The sequence below is a fragment of the Grampus griseus genome (genome assembly GCF_964374135.1).
Source record: "Grampus griseus genome assembly, chromosome: 9".
Classification (NCBI taxonomy): domain Eukaryota; kingdom Metazoa; phylum Chordata; class Mammalia; order Artiodactyla; family Delphinidae; genus Grampus; species Grampus griseus.
The window spans coordinates 31,997,091-32,014,597 of record NC_139003.1 but is presented as its reverse complement, the minus strand read 5'-3'; the positions used below and the strand labels follow the sequence as shown (position 1 = coordinate 32,014,597).

General features: G+C 36.6%; 1 protein-coding gene across 1 annotated transcript in view; it reads left to right on the top strand.

The window, feature by feature from the left end:
- CFTR (CF transmembrane conductance regulator) overlaps positions 1-17,507 on the top strand; it is a gene marked incomplete at its 5' end in the record, with an annotated part of 192,659 nt that overhangs the window by 48,868 nt on the left and 126,284 nt on the right. Inside the window, 5 exons of the mRNA XM_082662061.1 lie at positions 301-516; positions 3,994-4,083; positions 4,940-5,103; positions 5,922-6,047; positions 15,474-15,720. Of these exons, the coding sequence (XP_082518187.1) occupies positions 301-516; positions 3,994-4,083; positions 4,940-5,103; positions 5,922-6,047; positions 15,474-15,720 (843 nt within the window). The remainder of the gene's footprint in view (positions 1-300; positions 517-3,993; positions 4,084-4,939; positions 5,104-5,921; positions 6,048-15,473; positions 15,721-17,507) is intronic.

The following is a 17,507-nucleotide window of genomic DNA, read 5'->3' as shown; positions in this document are numbered from 1 at the left end:
AGTGCTATGTAGATGTTACCAATTAACACACTATTTCAGAAATTACACCTTTGCTTTATGGCCGCTCTTCACTTTTTAGTAAAGAATACCTCATACATAAACGTCTCCAAGTGACTTTTGCTGTAACCTAAAATAAAATGTTACTTCAAAGTATAAAGATATTACAAAGGACATCAAGAGTTTCATGTATGGCATGGCTCTTTTTCATCTCCTGTAAAGATGAAACTTTTTGTGTTGAAATCATGAGGGCATTTTATGAAAGAAAAATAAAATTTCATTTCTGTTTTCCGTCTTCTGCAGGAAGTCACCAAAGCAGTACAGCCTCTCTTACTGGGAAGAATCATTGCTTCCTATGATCCAGATAACAAGGTAGAACGTGCCATTGCGATTTACCTAGGCATAGGCTTATGCCTTCTCTTTATCGTGAGGATGCTGCTCCTTCACCCAGCCATTTTTGGCCTCCATCGCATTGGAATGCAGATGAGAATAGCTATGTTTAGTTTGATTTATAAGAAGGTAATACTTTCTTGCACAGTCTCCATTCTACGTGTTAGTGGCATCATGTTTTAAATGCCATGCTGATACAAATAAGGGCTAAATGCTGAAATCAGTTTTGTATACCTGTGAAATAAATGGCAGCAATAATGAATATTTCTAATTTTCGCTGATAATTCACTTTACTTCAACTAATAATTATTGAGTGCCTTCTATAAACTGCCTATATTTTAGATTTCTTTTTCTTTCACTAGTCATATACCAGTTTTTGAAATCCATGGCTTCCCATTGAAATGATTCTTACTATCTGCATAAAAGTCATTGACAAAATATCATCTTATGGTAAAATGCCATGTATCTTTATGTTCAATAACAAGAAATTGTTAACAATAGCCCAAGCAATAGAAATTTCTACCTTAACTAGTTGTGACACAGTGGTGGTATCCACTGCCTTATTTTCTTTTTTCTTTTTATTTTTTTGCACTACACGGGCCTCTCACTGCTGCGGCCTCTCCCGTTGCAGAGCACAGGTTCCGGACACGCAGGCCCAGCGGCCATGGCTCACGGGCCCAGCCGCTCCGCGGCATGTGGGATCTTCCTGGACCGGGGCATGAACCCGTGTCCCCTGCATCGGCAGGCGGACTCTCAACCACTGCGCCACCAGGGAAGCCCCCACTGCCTTATTTTGAGTTAGATTTTTGTCATCCTAAGTTATGCAAGTTAAAAATTTTTAGAATAGCACGTGCATGGCAACCATAAGAACCTTCTCTGCTTTTCTGTATGCATTGTCCAGTTAAGAGCCCAAGTTGCTGAAGCGTGCTTTGGATGAATTCAGATTAAGACTTCCTTATCTTACAAACACAATTTAAGGTCATCTCAGTGACATGTGCTTTCACCAGCCTGATTCATGTGTGGCCCTTTGATCTACCAAGTGATTATAGAAACCTGTTTGGTTGAATCATTTGGGTATTGCTTTACCCTTCTCTTTTTCCTTTCCCCAATGTAAAAACTTTATATACTTGGCTTATAAGGGACATGGACCTGAAATTCCCTCTAGCAAATAACCCATAACACTTCCATAATATACATGCAAGATCGGTGGTGTTGTAAAACCTTGATAGCCATACTTTATTGTTCAAAAAAGCCGTTTGTGGAGGCACAAGGGAAAAACCGACTCTGCAGTTTAATCAAATCACCTGAACCACAGTCTCATTAGTTCACAAGTACCAGGAAAGCATGGGTGATAAATCAATAAAAATTTTATCTTGATCCAGAAATTATATGTAAGTGAAGAAATTATTAGGTATTATTTGGAGGGTAGAATTTACACAGAATGCATATCAAAGGAAGTTGAATCCAGTTTAAAAATACTTATAAAAATGATTTTATCATAATGATAACTAATAGCTAAGGATGTACATGACAAGCTTCTAAGTGATTTTTAGGTATATCATTTCATTTGACCAAAACTCCATATGGTAGAAACTATTATACCTATTTTATGGATAAAGTATTTTGAGAAGCTAAGACCTAAAAGGTATAAAACATTGTGCAAGAACTGCTTCAAAATTTCTAAAATGGGTAAGTCACAATCCTTGAAGTGGAGGGTTTTCCAACTATTAGAGAACATAAAATAAGTACTGAAATAATATAACAAGTCAAATTGTGTTACATAGGCAGAGAGAAACATGGAGTGCTCTGGGCTAAGGGGAGGGGAGATCAAAGAAGGAGCAGGTTAGTTTGTGAATAAGTTCATATATAATGTTTAGCACAAATACAGCGATATATGTGCTTTCAGACCCAGAATGCATTAATGAAAAGTTAGAAGTTGTGTCTGTCCTTTTTCAACATTGATTATCTGTGTTCTTACACATTTTCTTTACCCCTCTAGCCACACCTATTGACCTGCATTAACATCATCACCAAAGAATACAATTTCATCTCCATGTGGCTGTGGTTTGGTCCCTAAAATAAACTGGTACCATATCTGACCAGTTTCATCCATGTGGCAGGCAGCCACTAATTCTTCCCACATTGTTCCAGATTTTGTAATAGAGCATAGTTTTCTTTGTTCCAAAATCTGTAACCATGATACATTCAAATTACATTTTAAATAATCTAAATACAAACTAGATTGAGCTTTGCCTGTGAATTTCAAGAAGATAAAGTTAACTAGAGTGAACAGATATTCACTGTTTATTGTGCACATAAACTCCATGTTAAGCCATGTGGAACCCATGTTAAGCCTAGTCTCAAGTTACCTGAGACTGAGTATGTTACCAAGTCATGTGTCATCCAGCTCAATGGATTCCCCCCAGCCCCTGCCCCATATTGCTCTAATAGCATTTTGGAATTAACTGCTTTATTCCTTATTCATCTGTGGTTATCTAAATGCTATTCATTATTACACACCCATCTTAAAATTCAACCTCAATAAAATATTTGCAGATTTATATAACCAGATATGGGAACTTTTTCTTAATCACCCTATTTTATTCTATCTACTCCCTTTAACTAAGTTATCATATTTAGTTATGTATGTACTAGGTTATCTTGAGGCAAGAATTATGTTTAAGAAATCTTAACAATAATCCCTGAAGCCTTGAATATAGTGATTTGTGTCTACTAAGTGCTCAATACATATGTGAGGGATTCAGTTGAAGCAAATATTAGATAGGTACTTTTCAGTCAAAGCCATCTAATGGCAAATCAATTCTTATTAAATTTTATAGGCAAAGTATGACTGTGATCTTTCATAATAATAATTTATCTACATAAAAATTCTATTCTGTATAGACGGATATATTTTTCTTTGTAAAATTTAAGAATTTTTTATTAATGTAATCTTTCACAAAATTATTAATGATTAAATTATTTGTAATATAATTTTATTGACTTTAACAGTAATTTTATTCAACACAGTTACTATAAGATTGCATGAAAATTTAAGGCCAAGATTTTATTAAAACAATTTTTTTTATTGACGTATAGTTGGTTTACAATATTGTGTTAGTTTCAAGTATACAGCAAAATGATATAGATATATATATATTTTTTCAGTTCTTTTCCATTATAGGTTATTACAAGATATTGAATATAGTTCCCTGTAAGGCCAAGGTATTAATCTCAAATTTCACTGCCTTTGGTTCCATCTTTTATAAAAACAAACAAAAGCAAAAAAAAAAAAAACCCTCTACAGTATATAAATGAATATTTAAGTACAATGTTGTTCCCATTTTGGATTAGAAAAAAGATTTACTCCTCTCTAGATACTGTAAAATAAAATAAGAAGAGGCATGCCAGTGTAATATTTGTTGTAAGAGAAATATTTATAAATCTGAGAAGACACTGAGTTAGATGAACATAAAATAATTTTCATTACCTTAACTTAAAAATGCGTGCATGGTTACCTAATTCCTCAGCTGTATTGTAACATTACTTATAAATATATTTGTCTATTGTTCATTGGCAACATCTAACTTCCCATTTTCCTTTTAGACTTTGAAGCTGTCAAGCCGTGTTCTAGATAAAATAAGTATTGGACAACTTGTTAGTCTCCTTTCCAACAACGTGAACAAATTTGATGAAGTATGTACCTACTGATTTAATCTTTTATGCATCTTTATTATAACTCATACAACCCCAAAGGTTTTCTGGGTCAGATAACAGTAATAAGTGGTTAAGTCATAAGCATCCCTACCTTCCCTATTTCTGAAAACTGAGAAGGCTCAGTTGTGTAGCAGAGTGGCATTTTGGGGTCTCACGGAACCACCCAAGGGCACCTCAGCTTGCTTTGTATTTATGAGGTTTTTTTAAAATTCAGTCCCTATCAGACCTTGTTTCCTTTTAATACTTTAAATCAGTTATTTACTTTGGCTGAGTATGATACTCTGAGCAATTCTTGTTCAGTGCTGTCTTCTGTCACAATAAAATTCAAGGTCCTTGAGGACAGATTGTTTTATTTACCTTTGTATTTCTAGTATTTTACATGGTGTCAAACCCTTAGCAGGTGCTAAATAAATTACTGTTGAATTGAGCATGCATGTATTCTGAATATATTGTCAGGTGATAGGGTTGTACAGTTGTGTAGATTGAACTTCTGAAGAGTCTTTTGTTCTCTCATGTTCTGTGTCATGGCTCTTGCTTTATCCACACAGAAGTAAGTTATTTAAAATAAATTCTTCAATCACCATGCAATTCCACTGGAAAAAGATCACAGTGACTTGAAGTTCGTTTGGGGGGAAATCCTATGCATAGAATGTTTAAGCACATTGCTACGTGTTCCATGTAGTGAATACCTAGATTTTAGTGTGTTCAGAACCATGAAGTGTTTGATTGTATGAGCTCACTGTGCTTGATTTCTTTCTTCTTTGATTGTTTTTTCCTTTGTTTTGGGCATGGAGGAAAAAATGTCAGTGGTTTTCACTGTGATTTTATTTTTCAGGGACTTGCACTGGCACATTTCGTGTGGATTGCTCCTTTGCAAGTGACGCTGCTGATGGGGCTGCTCTGGGAGTTGTTACAGGCCTGCGCCTTCTGTGGACTTGCTTTTCTCATAGTCCTTGCCCTTTTTCAAGCCGGATTAGGGAAAATGCTGATGAAGTACAGGTAGCGCTCTTATGTACATAGTTTGAAAGGGTTTTAAATTAGGTTTTCCAAAAGCCCACTCTAATAAAACCAGAACTTCTCTATGCACTGAACCGTGATCTCCTTGCTAGGTGTCACAAAAAAAGGAATTATTTTCATGACATAAATAATACTTTCTATATCAAGGGGACATTTTTTTGCTTGTTAGTCTATAGAATTTCTTTATAAATATGTTACCATCCAGTTCACTTTTTGCACATCAGAGATTTAGGTACAATGGATAAAACATTTATGTGAATGGGAGGGAATACATATATTTTGGGGAGAGTTTATAGGCTTTTTCTACCCTGGTTCATGAACCATCACACCACAGCCTTAGTTGCTTTTTATTACAGAATGAATCGGTGACACCAGTCACTGCTTATGAAAGAGGACTTCTAGTGTGCCAGCTAGAGTATGATAGAAAGTGTACAAATTTTGGAGTCAAATAGCTCTTAGTTTGAATCCCAGATTTCATGCTTACTAGTTACATGACCTGTGTCAAGCTGCTTCAGCCACTGTGTTTCTGGGTTTTTTTGTCTTTAAAATGGAGGTAATCACCTCTGTTAGGTTGTCAGAAGGATTAGGCATAATGTATGACATGCATCTAATACAGTGTCTGGCACATGGGAGGCATTTACTAAATGACAGATACTATTTTTGTTACTATATATTTGATAATAAAATAAACATCCTTTTAATAAAAGAAATGTGGCTTTTCTTAAAAGCTTGGGCAGTTCTTAGTGGACATTTTGACTTGTTTTTACTAAGTATTTGATTGGTGGATGGATTATTTACAGAGATCAGAGAGCTGGAAAGATTAATGAAAGACTGGTGATCACGTCAGAAATGATTGAAAATATCCAGTCGGTTAAGGCCTACTGCTGGGAAGAAGCAATGGAAAAAATAATTGAAAACCTGAGACAGTAAGTCATTCTGATAATTTCAGTATCAATTGAATTAGCCAATTAAGGTTTAACATATTAAAAATGAGTATGTCTTGGGCTTCCCTGGTGGCGCAGTGGTTGAGGGTCCGCCTGCCGATGCAGGGACACGAGTTGGTGCCCCGGTCCGGGAAGATCCCACATGCCGCAGAGCGGCTGGGCCCATGAGCCATGGCCGCTGAGCCTGCGCTTCCAGAGCCTGTGCTCTGCAACGGGCAAGGCCACGACAGTGAGAGGCCCGCGTACCGCAAAAAAAAAAAAAATAAATAAATAAAAAAAAATGAGTATGTCAGAGTGGACTTCAGCTCATATTTGAAATTTCTGACAACCAAACAGTTGTATTAAGTTATATCAATATTCATGTGTTAGTGGCTTAATGTCATTTTCATGGGGCTATCGTTTTACATAGGTGATTAAGTATGCTATTTTGCACTACAAGGATATGTATCCCTTATGAAAGAATTGTCTGTATGTGCTTATAGCTGCTTAATATACTTATTGACTAAAATAATGGTCATGATTCTAGAGACTGATTGAAACCTTAAATGGAACTGCTAGAGTAATAAGGATATGATTCTGAACCAAATAAATGATTCTCTAGTATTATAGCTTCCTTAATTTATATGTTATGGCTCATGAAAAACAAACAAAACACAAACACTTCTGTTTGTTTAAAATATGTTTGTTCTTCCTTAACTTAAGAGTAATACAGGGTAATATCTATACATTGTGTTTCTATAAACCCTCCACTTGAGAAATCAGTTCAAGTAATGAAAGCCGCCACCTGAAGTAGAATCAGTACTTGGCAACCGTCTACATATCTGGTCTTGTTTTACCTCAGATAACCTTTCTCTCACTGATTAGTAAAGATTATAGCCAGGAAAAAAGTACAGCACAGACTGAGAGATACTGTTACTGAGAAAATTTTGGACAAAATATAGACTAGGGCATATCTATAGCTGTGACCATTTTTCTTCAGTCAAGTTCCATGTTCTACAAATTGCAATCCAAAAAAAAAGGCTCTCTGAGATTCAGTGGGCATAGATCTTCTGTTAAAGGGCAAATAATTTCAAGATGGATTAGCTCATGAGAATTTCTTGGGGAAAAAATGTCCTAAAGGGAAGAGTCGCATTTTGGATGCTGTGAATATGGGTTATTCAGGATATCAGGCTGCTGATTCCAGTAGACAGTGGTAACTGAGCTGCAGGTGTGTGATTGGAACAACAAAAGAAATGCTGAAATGTTAAGTCCTTTGCGGTGTAAATAGAAAGAGTAAAAGCATATTTATTGCCCAAACATAATTGGTCACCTGTTTTTATTATGCCTTTCAAGACAAATCCAGGAAAGAAATTATATTTTCTTTCCAGAAACATCCTTAAAGATCTTGTTTAGTTGGTTGAAGGTTTTTCTCATTAACAAGTGAGTTTTCCATCACACTTGCCCCTGGGTCACTCTTAAATGCCTATAGGCACAGGCATAACCAGAATGATGAGGAGATTATCAGAGAATTTGGTTTTCTCAAGCTTCAGGGTAAACTCCTGGTCAGATCATTCTAGGTGCTGACTTTTCTTGACTTTGGGTTTCTTTTCCCCTCTTCCTCAAAAGATGAAATCCATCCTTCCTATTCTGTATTTTTGTTTAACCAATTCTAATAGCAAATGTTTGGTTTTAACTTGTATAATCCGGTTCCTTAATCTGGCATGAAATTGTTACCTGAAAAGGCTGCAAAGTACTGACGTAAATATGGGAAAGCAAGAATTGCTTCTACTCAAAAGAGCAAATAGAATGTTCTGGAAGAGATTGGCAGGATGCGCTGCAAAGGGATGACCTCAGCCTGGGCCACTGCTGCACTGGGCAAAAGGCTGTGTAACACTCCCTGAAAATCTACTTCTTTATTGCTCTCTGGTAATAAAGTCACTTTCAATTTTTTTTTATAAGATAAAATATTTTTATGACTCATATAGTGTTAGTGATTTTATTATGGTGAGTACTGCTTTCTAGGTGATTCTTATATATGTTCTTTTTTTTTTTTTTTTAAGAAACTCCAAGTCTTTTATTTCACTCAGGAGCAATTATTTATTTTTATTTGTAAATGTCCATATCAGGGTATACAATTAAGCATTCTAATGATGTATTCTAATTAACAAGACTAAAGTCATAGGGAGATTGACTCAAGATGGCAGAGTAGAAGGACATGCTCTCATTCCCTTTTTTTTAATTTAATTTTATTTATTTTTTTATACAGCAGGTTCTTATTAGTCATCCATTTTATACACATCAGTGTATACATGTCAATCCCAATCTCCCAATTAATCATACTCCCACACCCACCTCCACCCCCATGGCTTTCCCCCCTTGGTGTCCATACGTTTGTTTTCTACATCTGTGCCTCAACTTTTGCCCTGCAAACCGGTTCATCTGTACCATTTTTCTACATTCCACATATATGCGTTCATATACGATATTTGTTTTTCTCTTTCTGACTTACTTCACCCTGTATGACAATATCTAGATCCATCCACGTCTCAACAAATGACCCAATTTCGTTCCTTTTTATTGCTGAGTAATATTCCATTGTATATATGTACCACTTCTTCTTTATCCATTCGTGTGTCGATGGGCATTTAGGTTGCTTCCATGACCTGGCTATTGTAAATAGTGCTGCAATGAACATTGAGGTGCATGTGTCTTTTTGAATTATGGCTTTCTCTGGGTATATGCCCCGGAGTGGGATTGCTGGGTCATATGGTAATTCTATTTTTAGATTTTTAAGGAACTGGCATAGTGGCTGTATCAATTTACATTCCCACCAACAGTGCAAGAGGGTTCCCTTTTCTCCACACCCTCTCCAGCATTTGTTGTTTGTAGATATTCTGATGATGCCCATTCTTACTGGTGTGAGGTGATACCTCATTGTGGTTTTGATTTGCATTTCTCTAATGATAAGTGATGGTGAGCAGTTTTTCATGTGCTTCTTGGCCATCTGTATGTCTTCTTTGGAGAAATGTCTATCTAGGTCTTCTGCCCATTTTTGGATTGGGTTGTTTTTTTTTTAATATTGAGCTGTATGAGCTGTTTATATGTTTTGGAGATTAATCCTTTGTCCGTTGATTTGTTTGCAAATATATTCTCCCATTCTGAGGGTTGTCTTTTCGTCTTGTTTATGGTTTCCTTTGCTGTGCAAAAGCATCTAAGTTTCATTAGTTCCCATTTATTTATTTTTGTTTTTATTTCCATTACCCTAGGAGGTGGATCAAAAAAGATCTTGCTGTGATTTATGCCAAAGAGTGTTCTTCCTATGTTTTCCTCTAAGAGTTTTATAGTGTTCCGTCTTACATTTAGGTCTCGATTCCATTTTGAGTTTATTTTTGTGTATGGTGTTAGAGAGTGTTCTAATTTCATTCCTTTACATGTAGCTGTCCAATTTCCCAGCACTACTTATTGAAGAGACTGTCTTTTCTCCATTATATATCCTTGCCTCCTTTGTCATAGATTAGTTGACCATACGTGCGTGGGTTTATCTCTGGGCTTTCTATCCTGTTCCATTGATCTATGTTTCTGTTTTTGTGCCAGTACCATATTGTCTTGATTACTGTAGCTTTATAGTATAGTATGAAGTCAGGGAGTCTGATTCCTCCAGCTCCATTTTTTTCCCTCAAGACTGCTTTGGCTATTCGGGGTCTTTTGTGTCTCCATACAAATTTTAAGAGTTTTTGTTCTAGTTCCGTAAAAAGTGCCATTGGTAATTTGGTAGGGATTGCATTTAATCTGTAGATTGCTTTGGATAGTATAGTCATTTTCACAACGTTGATTCTTCCAACCCAATAACATGGTTATCTCCCCATCTGTTGGTATCATCTTTAATTTCTTTCATCAGTGTCTTATAGTTTTCTGCATACAGGTCTTTTGTCTCCCTAGGTAGCTTTATTCCTAGGTATTTTATTCTTTTTGTTGCAGTGGTAAATAGGAGTGTTTTCTTAATTTCTCTTTCAGGTTTTTCATCATTAATGTATAGGAATGCAAGAGATTTCTGTGCATTAATTTTGTATCCTGCATCTTTACCAAATTCATTGTTTAGCTCTAGTAGTTTTCTGGTGGCATCTTTAGGATTCTCTATGTATAATATCATGTCATCTGCAAAGAGTGACAGTTTTACTTCTTCTTTTCCAATTTGGATTCCTTTTATTTCTTTTTATTCTCTGATTGCAGTGGCTAGGACTTCCAAAACTATGTTGAATAATAGTGGTGAGAGTGGACAACCTTGTCTTGTTCCTGATCTTAGAGGAAATGCTTTCAGTTTTTCACCATTGAGAATGATATTTGCTGTGGGTTTGTCATATATGGCCTTTATTATGATGAGGTAGGTTCCGTCTATGCCCATTTCCTGGAGAATTATCATAAATGGGTGTTGAATTTTGTCAAAAGCTTTTTCTGCATCTATTGAGATGATCATATGGTTTTTATTCTTCAGTTTGTTAATATGGTGTACCACATTGATTGATTTGCGTATATTGAAGAATCCTTGCATCCCTGGGAAAAATCCCGCTTGATCATGGTGTATGATCCTTTTAATGTGTTGTTGGATTCTGTTTGCTAGTACTTTGTTGAGGAGTTTTGCATCTATATTCATCAGTGATATTGGTCTGTAATTTTCTTTTCTTGTAGTATCTTTGTCTGGTTTTGGAATCAGGGTGATGGTGGCCTCATAGAATGAGTTTGGGAGTGTTCCTTCCTCCATAATTTTTTGAAAGGGTTTCAGAAGGATGGGTGTTAGCTCTTTTCTGAATGTTTGATACAATTCACCTGTGAAGGCATCCGGTCCTGGACTTTTGTTGGAAGATTTTTAGTCACAGTTTCAATTTCATTAGTTGTGATTGGTCTGTTCATATTTTCTATTTCTTCCTGGTTCAGTCTTGGAAAGTTATACCTTTCTAAGAATTTGTCCATTTCTTCCAGGTTGTCCATTTTATTGGCATAGAGTTGCTTGTAGTAGTCTCTTAGGATGCTTTGTATATCTGTGGTGTCTGTTGTAACGTCTCCTTTTTCATTTCTAATTTTTTTGATTTGAGTCCTCTCTCTCTTTTTCTTGATGAGTCTGGCTAATGGTTTATCAATTTTGTTTATCTTCTCAAAGAACCAGCTTTTAGTTTTACTGATCTTTGTTATTGTTTTCTTTGTTTCTATTTCATTTATTTCTGCTCTGATTTTTATGATTTCCTTCCTTCTGCTAATCTTGGGTTTTGTTTGTTCTTCTTTCTCTAGTTCCTTTAGGTGTAAGGTTAGATTGTTTATTTGAGATTTTTCTTGTTTCTTGAGGTAGGCTTGTATAGCTATAAACTTCCCTCTTAGAACTGCTTTTGCTGCATCCCATAGGTTTTGGATCATTGTGTTTTCATTGTCCTTTGTCTCTAGGGATTTTCTGATTTCCTCTATGATTTCTTCAGTGATCTCTTGCTTATTTAGTAATGTATTGTTTAGCCTCCATGTGTTTATGTTTTTTTCGTTTATTTTCCCTGTCATTCATTTCTAATCTCATAGTGTTCTGGTCAGAAAAGATGCTTGATATGATTTCAATTTTCTTAAATTTACTGAGGCTTGATTTGTGACTCAGGATGTGATCTATCCTGGAGAATGTTCCATGCGCACCTGAGAAGAAAGTGTAATCTGCTGTTTTTGGATGGAATGTCCTATAAATATCAATTACATCTATCTGTTCTATTGTGTCATTTAAAGCTTCTGTTTCCTTATTTATTTTCATTTTGGATGATCTTTCCATTGGTGTAAGTGAGGTATTAAAGTCCCCCATTATTATTGTGTTATTGTTGACTTCCTCTTTTATAGCTGTTAGTAGTTGCATTATGTATTGAGGTGCTCCTATATTGGGTGCATAAATATTTACAATTGTTATATCTTCTTCTTGGCGTGATCCCTTGATCATTATGTAGTGTCCTTCCTTGTCTCTTGTAACATTCTTTATTTTGAAGTCTATGTTATCTGATGTGAGGATTGCTACTGCAGCTTTCTTTTGATTTCCATTTGCATGGTATATCTTTTTCCATCCCCTCACTGTCAGTCTGTCTGTGTCCCTAGGTCTGAAGTGGGTCTCTTGTAGACAGCATATATATGGGTCTTCTTTTTGTATCCATTCAGTGAGCCTGTGTCTTTTGGTTGGAGCATTTAATCCATTCACGTTTAAGGTAGTTATCGATATGTATGTTCCTATGACCATTTTCTTAATTGTTTTGATTTTTTTTTTGTAGGTCCTTTTCTTCTCCTGTGTTTCCCACTTAGAGTAGTCCTTTAGCATTTGTTGTAGAGCTGGTTTGGTGGTGCTGAATTTTCTTAGATTTTGCTTGTCTGTAAAGCTTTTGATGTCTGCATCGAATCTGAATGAGATCCTTGGTGGGTAGAGTAATCTTCGCTGTAGGTTCTTCCCTTTCATCACTTAAAGTATATCATGCCAGTCCCTTCTGGCTTGTAGAGTTTCTGCTGAGAAATCAGCTGTTAACCTTATGGGAGTTCCCTTGTATATTATTTGTTATTTTTCCCTTGCTGCTTTCAATAATTTTTCTTTGTCTTTAATTTTTGCCAATTTGATTACTATGTGTCTCAGTGTGTTTCTCCTTGGGTTTATGCTGTATGGGACTCTCTGTGCTTTCTGAACTTGGGTGGCTATTTCCTTTCCCATGTTAGGGAATTTTTCGACTATAATCTCTTCAAATATTTTCTCTGGTTCTTTCTCTGTCTCTTCTCCTTCTCGGACCCCTATAATGCGAATGTGTTGTGTTTAATGTTGTCCCAGAGGTGTCTTAGGCTGTCTTCATTTCTTTTCATTCTTTTTTCTTTATTCTGTTCCGCAGCAGTGAATTCCACCATTCTGTCTTCCAGGTCACTTATCCGTTCTTCTGCCTCAGTTATTCTGCTATTGATTCCTTCTAGTGTAGTTTTCATTTCAGTTATTGTATTGTTCATCTCTGTTTGTTTGTTCTTTAATTCTTCTAGGTCCTTGTGAAACATTTCTTGCATCTTCTCGATCTTTGCCTCCATTCTTTTTCCGAGGCCCTGGATCATCTTCACTATCATTATTCTGAATTCTTTTTCTGGAAGGTTGCCTGTCTCCACTTCATTTAGTTTTTTTTCTGCAGTTTTACTTTGTTCCTTCATCTGGTACATAGCCCTCTGCCTTTTCATGTTTTGTATCTTTCTATGAATGTAGTTTTTGTTCCACAGGCTGCAGGATTGTAGTTCTTGCTTCTGCTTTCTGCCCTCTCAGTAAAAGTTTTAAATATCACAAAATTGATTTGATTGTCAGCAGCAGATTGCTTGCTGAGTTTCAGTTTCTGCTAGTGTTGTTGGGTCTCCCGCAGAGGTGGGGGGGTGGCTGTGTCTCACCATGAGGACAAGGACACTGGTAGCAGAAGTTTTGGGAAGTACTCCTTCTCTTGTAGATGTTTCTGATTCCATTATTCTTATAGTACCACTTCTTTCATTTTCCTCAACTGTTTATAATACACGACAATTTTGACAAATTTATTAACATTTTTTTAAACAGTATTTTCTAGCATTAAAAACATATAAGCCTAGCCAATAGTGTTCTTCTTTCTGTTGTAGATTAGCAACACACACGTAGATTCTAAGTGCAAGGCCCTGTGCTGTGCTGTCATTTATCTTGGCAGCAACTCCACAGGGGAGATATTATGTTTCTCTGCTGTAGATGTGAATTCTATAGGATCAGAGGAAAGAGAAACTTGCTTAAGATGGCACAGCTATAACCAGGAGAGCTGAGAGTCACACCCCAGTGAGATTCCCAAATCATAATCTGCCTTCAATACCAAATAATTAAAATAGGTAGGCTAGACCGCATTAGACTGGGAGTCACAATGTAGATTGGGAACATTGAACTTCGTTTTCTTCATCAGAGGGCTCCGGATTACATTTTTTTCAGACTTAAAAAAAAAAAGATTTCCTCTGAATTCTACAACTTGAGAATGAGAACTTTTCTGAGTTGTACAAGCATGTGGAACTAAATGCCGGGCGCAGCTATTGCTACTTCCCACCAGCACTCTCTACTTGTCTGTTTTATCTTTGCTCTTTCCCTTGCAAGAGCTGAATAGGAGGATCACAAGTGACTCTAGTTTTGATGGTCCTGGAAGAGTAGGACGGAGGTTGAAGGCAGCATTGTCTTCTCTTCTCACCAGCCTCTGCACTCCCTGTTTTCTGCTTATTGGTGCATTTAAACCTCTTCTGCGTGTGTTAAAAAAATTGTTCACATTTGTAGTTCAGACTAAAGGATCAGAAGTATGATTGCAAATAATTATACTGAAAGGAGAGAGACAGGGAGGATACAGCATCTACTCACTTATAATTTTTCAAAAATTACCTGTAACAGAATCACTTGGCTTCTTTTTAAAAAATTATTTATTTATTTATTTATTTACTTTTGGCTGTGTCGGACCTTTGTTGCTGAGTGTGGGCTTTTCTCTGGTTGTGGCGAGCAGGGGCTACTACTCTCTTGCAGTGCGCAGGCTTCTCATTGCGGTGGCTTCTTTTGTTGAGCATGGGCTCTAGGCACATGGGCTTCAGTAGTTGTGGCACATGGGCTCAGTAGTTGTGGCTTGCGGGCTCTAGAGCACAGGCTCAGTAGTTGTGGTGCACAGGCTTAGTTGCCCCATGGCATGTGGGATCTTCCCAGATCAGGGTTCGAACCCGTGTCCCCTGCATTGGCAGGTGGATTCTTAACTACTGCGCCATCAGGGAGGCCCCATTTGCAGATTCTGGAGGCCTGCTGCAGACTCAGTCAGTTTCTCTGAGTGGTGGACCTGAAACTCTGCATTTTAACAGGTTTCTCAGGTGATTTTTACTCATGCTAAGGCTTGAGAACCACTCCTCTATGGCTTATATGTTATTTTCAAGGTTCCCCAAAGTCAAGCTAGAACTTCTAAAATGTTAACAATCCATTAGGGAATCCCAGAATTGTCTTTTTCCTTTATAAGTCATTATTCTCATATCCACACTTAATTACTTAAAACACCAACCAACCAACCAACAAACAAAAAATTATCAGTGTCATTAATCTTAAAAATTAATAAAGAAGTGAATAAAGATATAAAAATAATATAATAATTATAGTAATAATTATTAAGATTATTGTAATTTTAAAATAATATTTATAGGTATTATATGCAAGACACTGGTACATTCATTATGATCCATCTCCCTTTCAGATAAGGTAACTGAGGCCCAGAGAGGTTATATAACTTGCACAAGGTCACACAGCTCATGCAGGGTAGAACAAGGATCAGAACACAGAGAGAAAGATTTGAGAGTCTATGTTCAGATTTTTAATTCCAAGATGCCTGATATTTGAAAAGTAAATAAGCATCCCAAATCTTATTTATTTTTTTATAGAACAGAACTGAAACTGACCCGGAAGGCAGCCTATGTGAGATACCTCAATAGCTCAGCCTTCTTCTTCTCAGGGTTCTTTGTAGTGTTTTTATCTGTGTTTCCTTATGCACTGCTTAATGGAATCGGCCTTCGAAAAATATTCACAACCATCTCATTCTGCATCGTTCTGCGCATGGCAGTCACTCGGCAGTTCCCCTGGGCTGTACAAACTTGGTATGATTCTCTTGGAGCAATAAACAAAATACAGGTAATGTACCAAAATGGGGCATCATACACAATGAATTTAGAACAGTTTAGAACTTTTCTCATGAGCAAACTCTCTGGAGAGGTATTCTTGGCCTTGGGCCAGTTTGATGCACAGTATTTCCTCTCTTGAGTCTGTATGTGCTCTAATGAGCCCTTGTAATGAAAGACTAGTGAAATAAAATGAAGGCCTGTGAAATTCTCTTAAGTCAGAGAAATTGAAGAAATTATTGTTTCTGTATTCTGGAGATTTTTATTCAAGTAATCAATCGGTAGAGCAGTTCTAATGAACTTGGCAAATGTGCAAAACGATGGTGGCAGATTCATCCGGAAGTTATAAGTTTTTCCAGCTAACACTAGGAATGTTCGCCTTAAACTTTTCCAAGTGTTTTTCTGGACTGCATGATGGATGACAGTGGCATTTTGTGACACATTAATTACCTTAAAACATCAGCAAGGTGATGTAGCTGGTAATTTTGAAGAGAGGTTCTAAAGTCCTCAGGTAATGAGACTCAATTAATGCAAAGCTAACAGAATCAGCACCATAACCTTGGGTGTGGTTTTAATTTTTATAATTAATATACAGTTCAAAATGTTTTATTATACTTGTTTGATATCCATTTAAATATTTAACCCAGAAACTAAATCATTGTGACATAAATGTTAAAAATGAGGGTGAAGGGTGAGCCACTTTCAGGTAGTTCTGCCATTATTTAGCCTAGGCCAGAGTTTGCAAATGGTGGCCCATGGACTTAATTTTGGCCCTTGACCTGTTTTATTTGACCTTTACATTCAAAAACAAAACAAAACAAAACAACCTAAAACAATGCATTTGAATTAGTTGGCAGCATTTAAAAATTGTGTGCTGTCACATATACAACAAATCATGTCTTCAGCCTCTTTTGAAAATTTGAAGTATACCGTAAACTGGGTCCTCTTCCCTCACAAGCTGTGGCAGCTCCCCACTCAGAGAGGGTCTGCCCTCTCCAGTTCATCACAGTCTCTACTTAGCCACCTTCCTTAGTTTTATCATCTTGAAAATATGTGAGTTTGAGATCTGCCATTTAGACAAATTGGTGAATGTAGCTCAGAACCATGGCAGCTCTTGGACTAGTCTTATTTCTTCTGTTAGTCCATCACAGCCATGTGAGAGGTGGTGGGGAGACAGAGAAAGAGAAGAGAGAAACAGACATAGAGACCCAAAGAGAATGCATCAGGGAAACAGATTCACTAAACAGGAATACAGACAGGGAAACAGATCTTAAAAACAAAACTGGGAGAAAAAGAGGGAAACCGAAATAGAGATAGTGAGTGAATTGAAGAGGCGAGAAGGGAAAAAGTTAGCAAGGACAAGACTTTTAAAACTACCTCCTATGAAGAAGACTTCAGGATGCATAAACCTAATTCTTCCTCATGCTCCCACCATCTCTAGGAGCACTGTGATTCTGAGTCGCTAATAGAGCCCTTCTTTTAGAATCAAGGTTTGATGCCCTAAAATCAGTTATATCAGATCTTCACACCTTTACTTAACCCAGAGAAGTGATGCTAATGATGCCTCTAATAAGGAGGGTGCTATAAAGATGAAGATGATAGTTTTCTCTCTCTCAATGTTGAGTGGAGGCAATTGGTGGGTAATTCAGGTGTGCTTTATAAATTCATCACTAAGGTTAACATGTAATAGTACAAGGATGAATCAGTGGTATGTTAAAAATCTAATGTATAAAAACAGTTTTATAAAATATTACATTTCAAAATGATTAATTCTAGTACTTGGCAAATTAACTTTAGAAC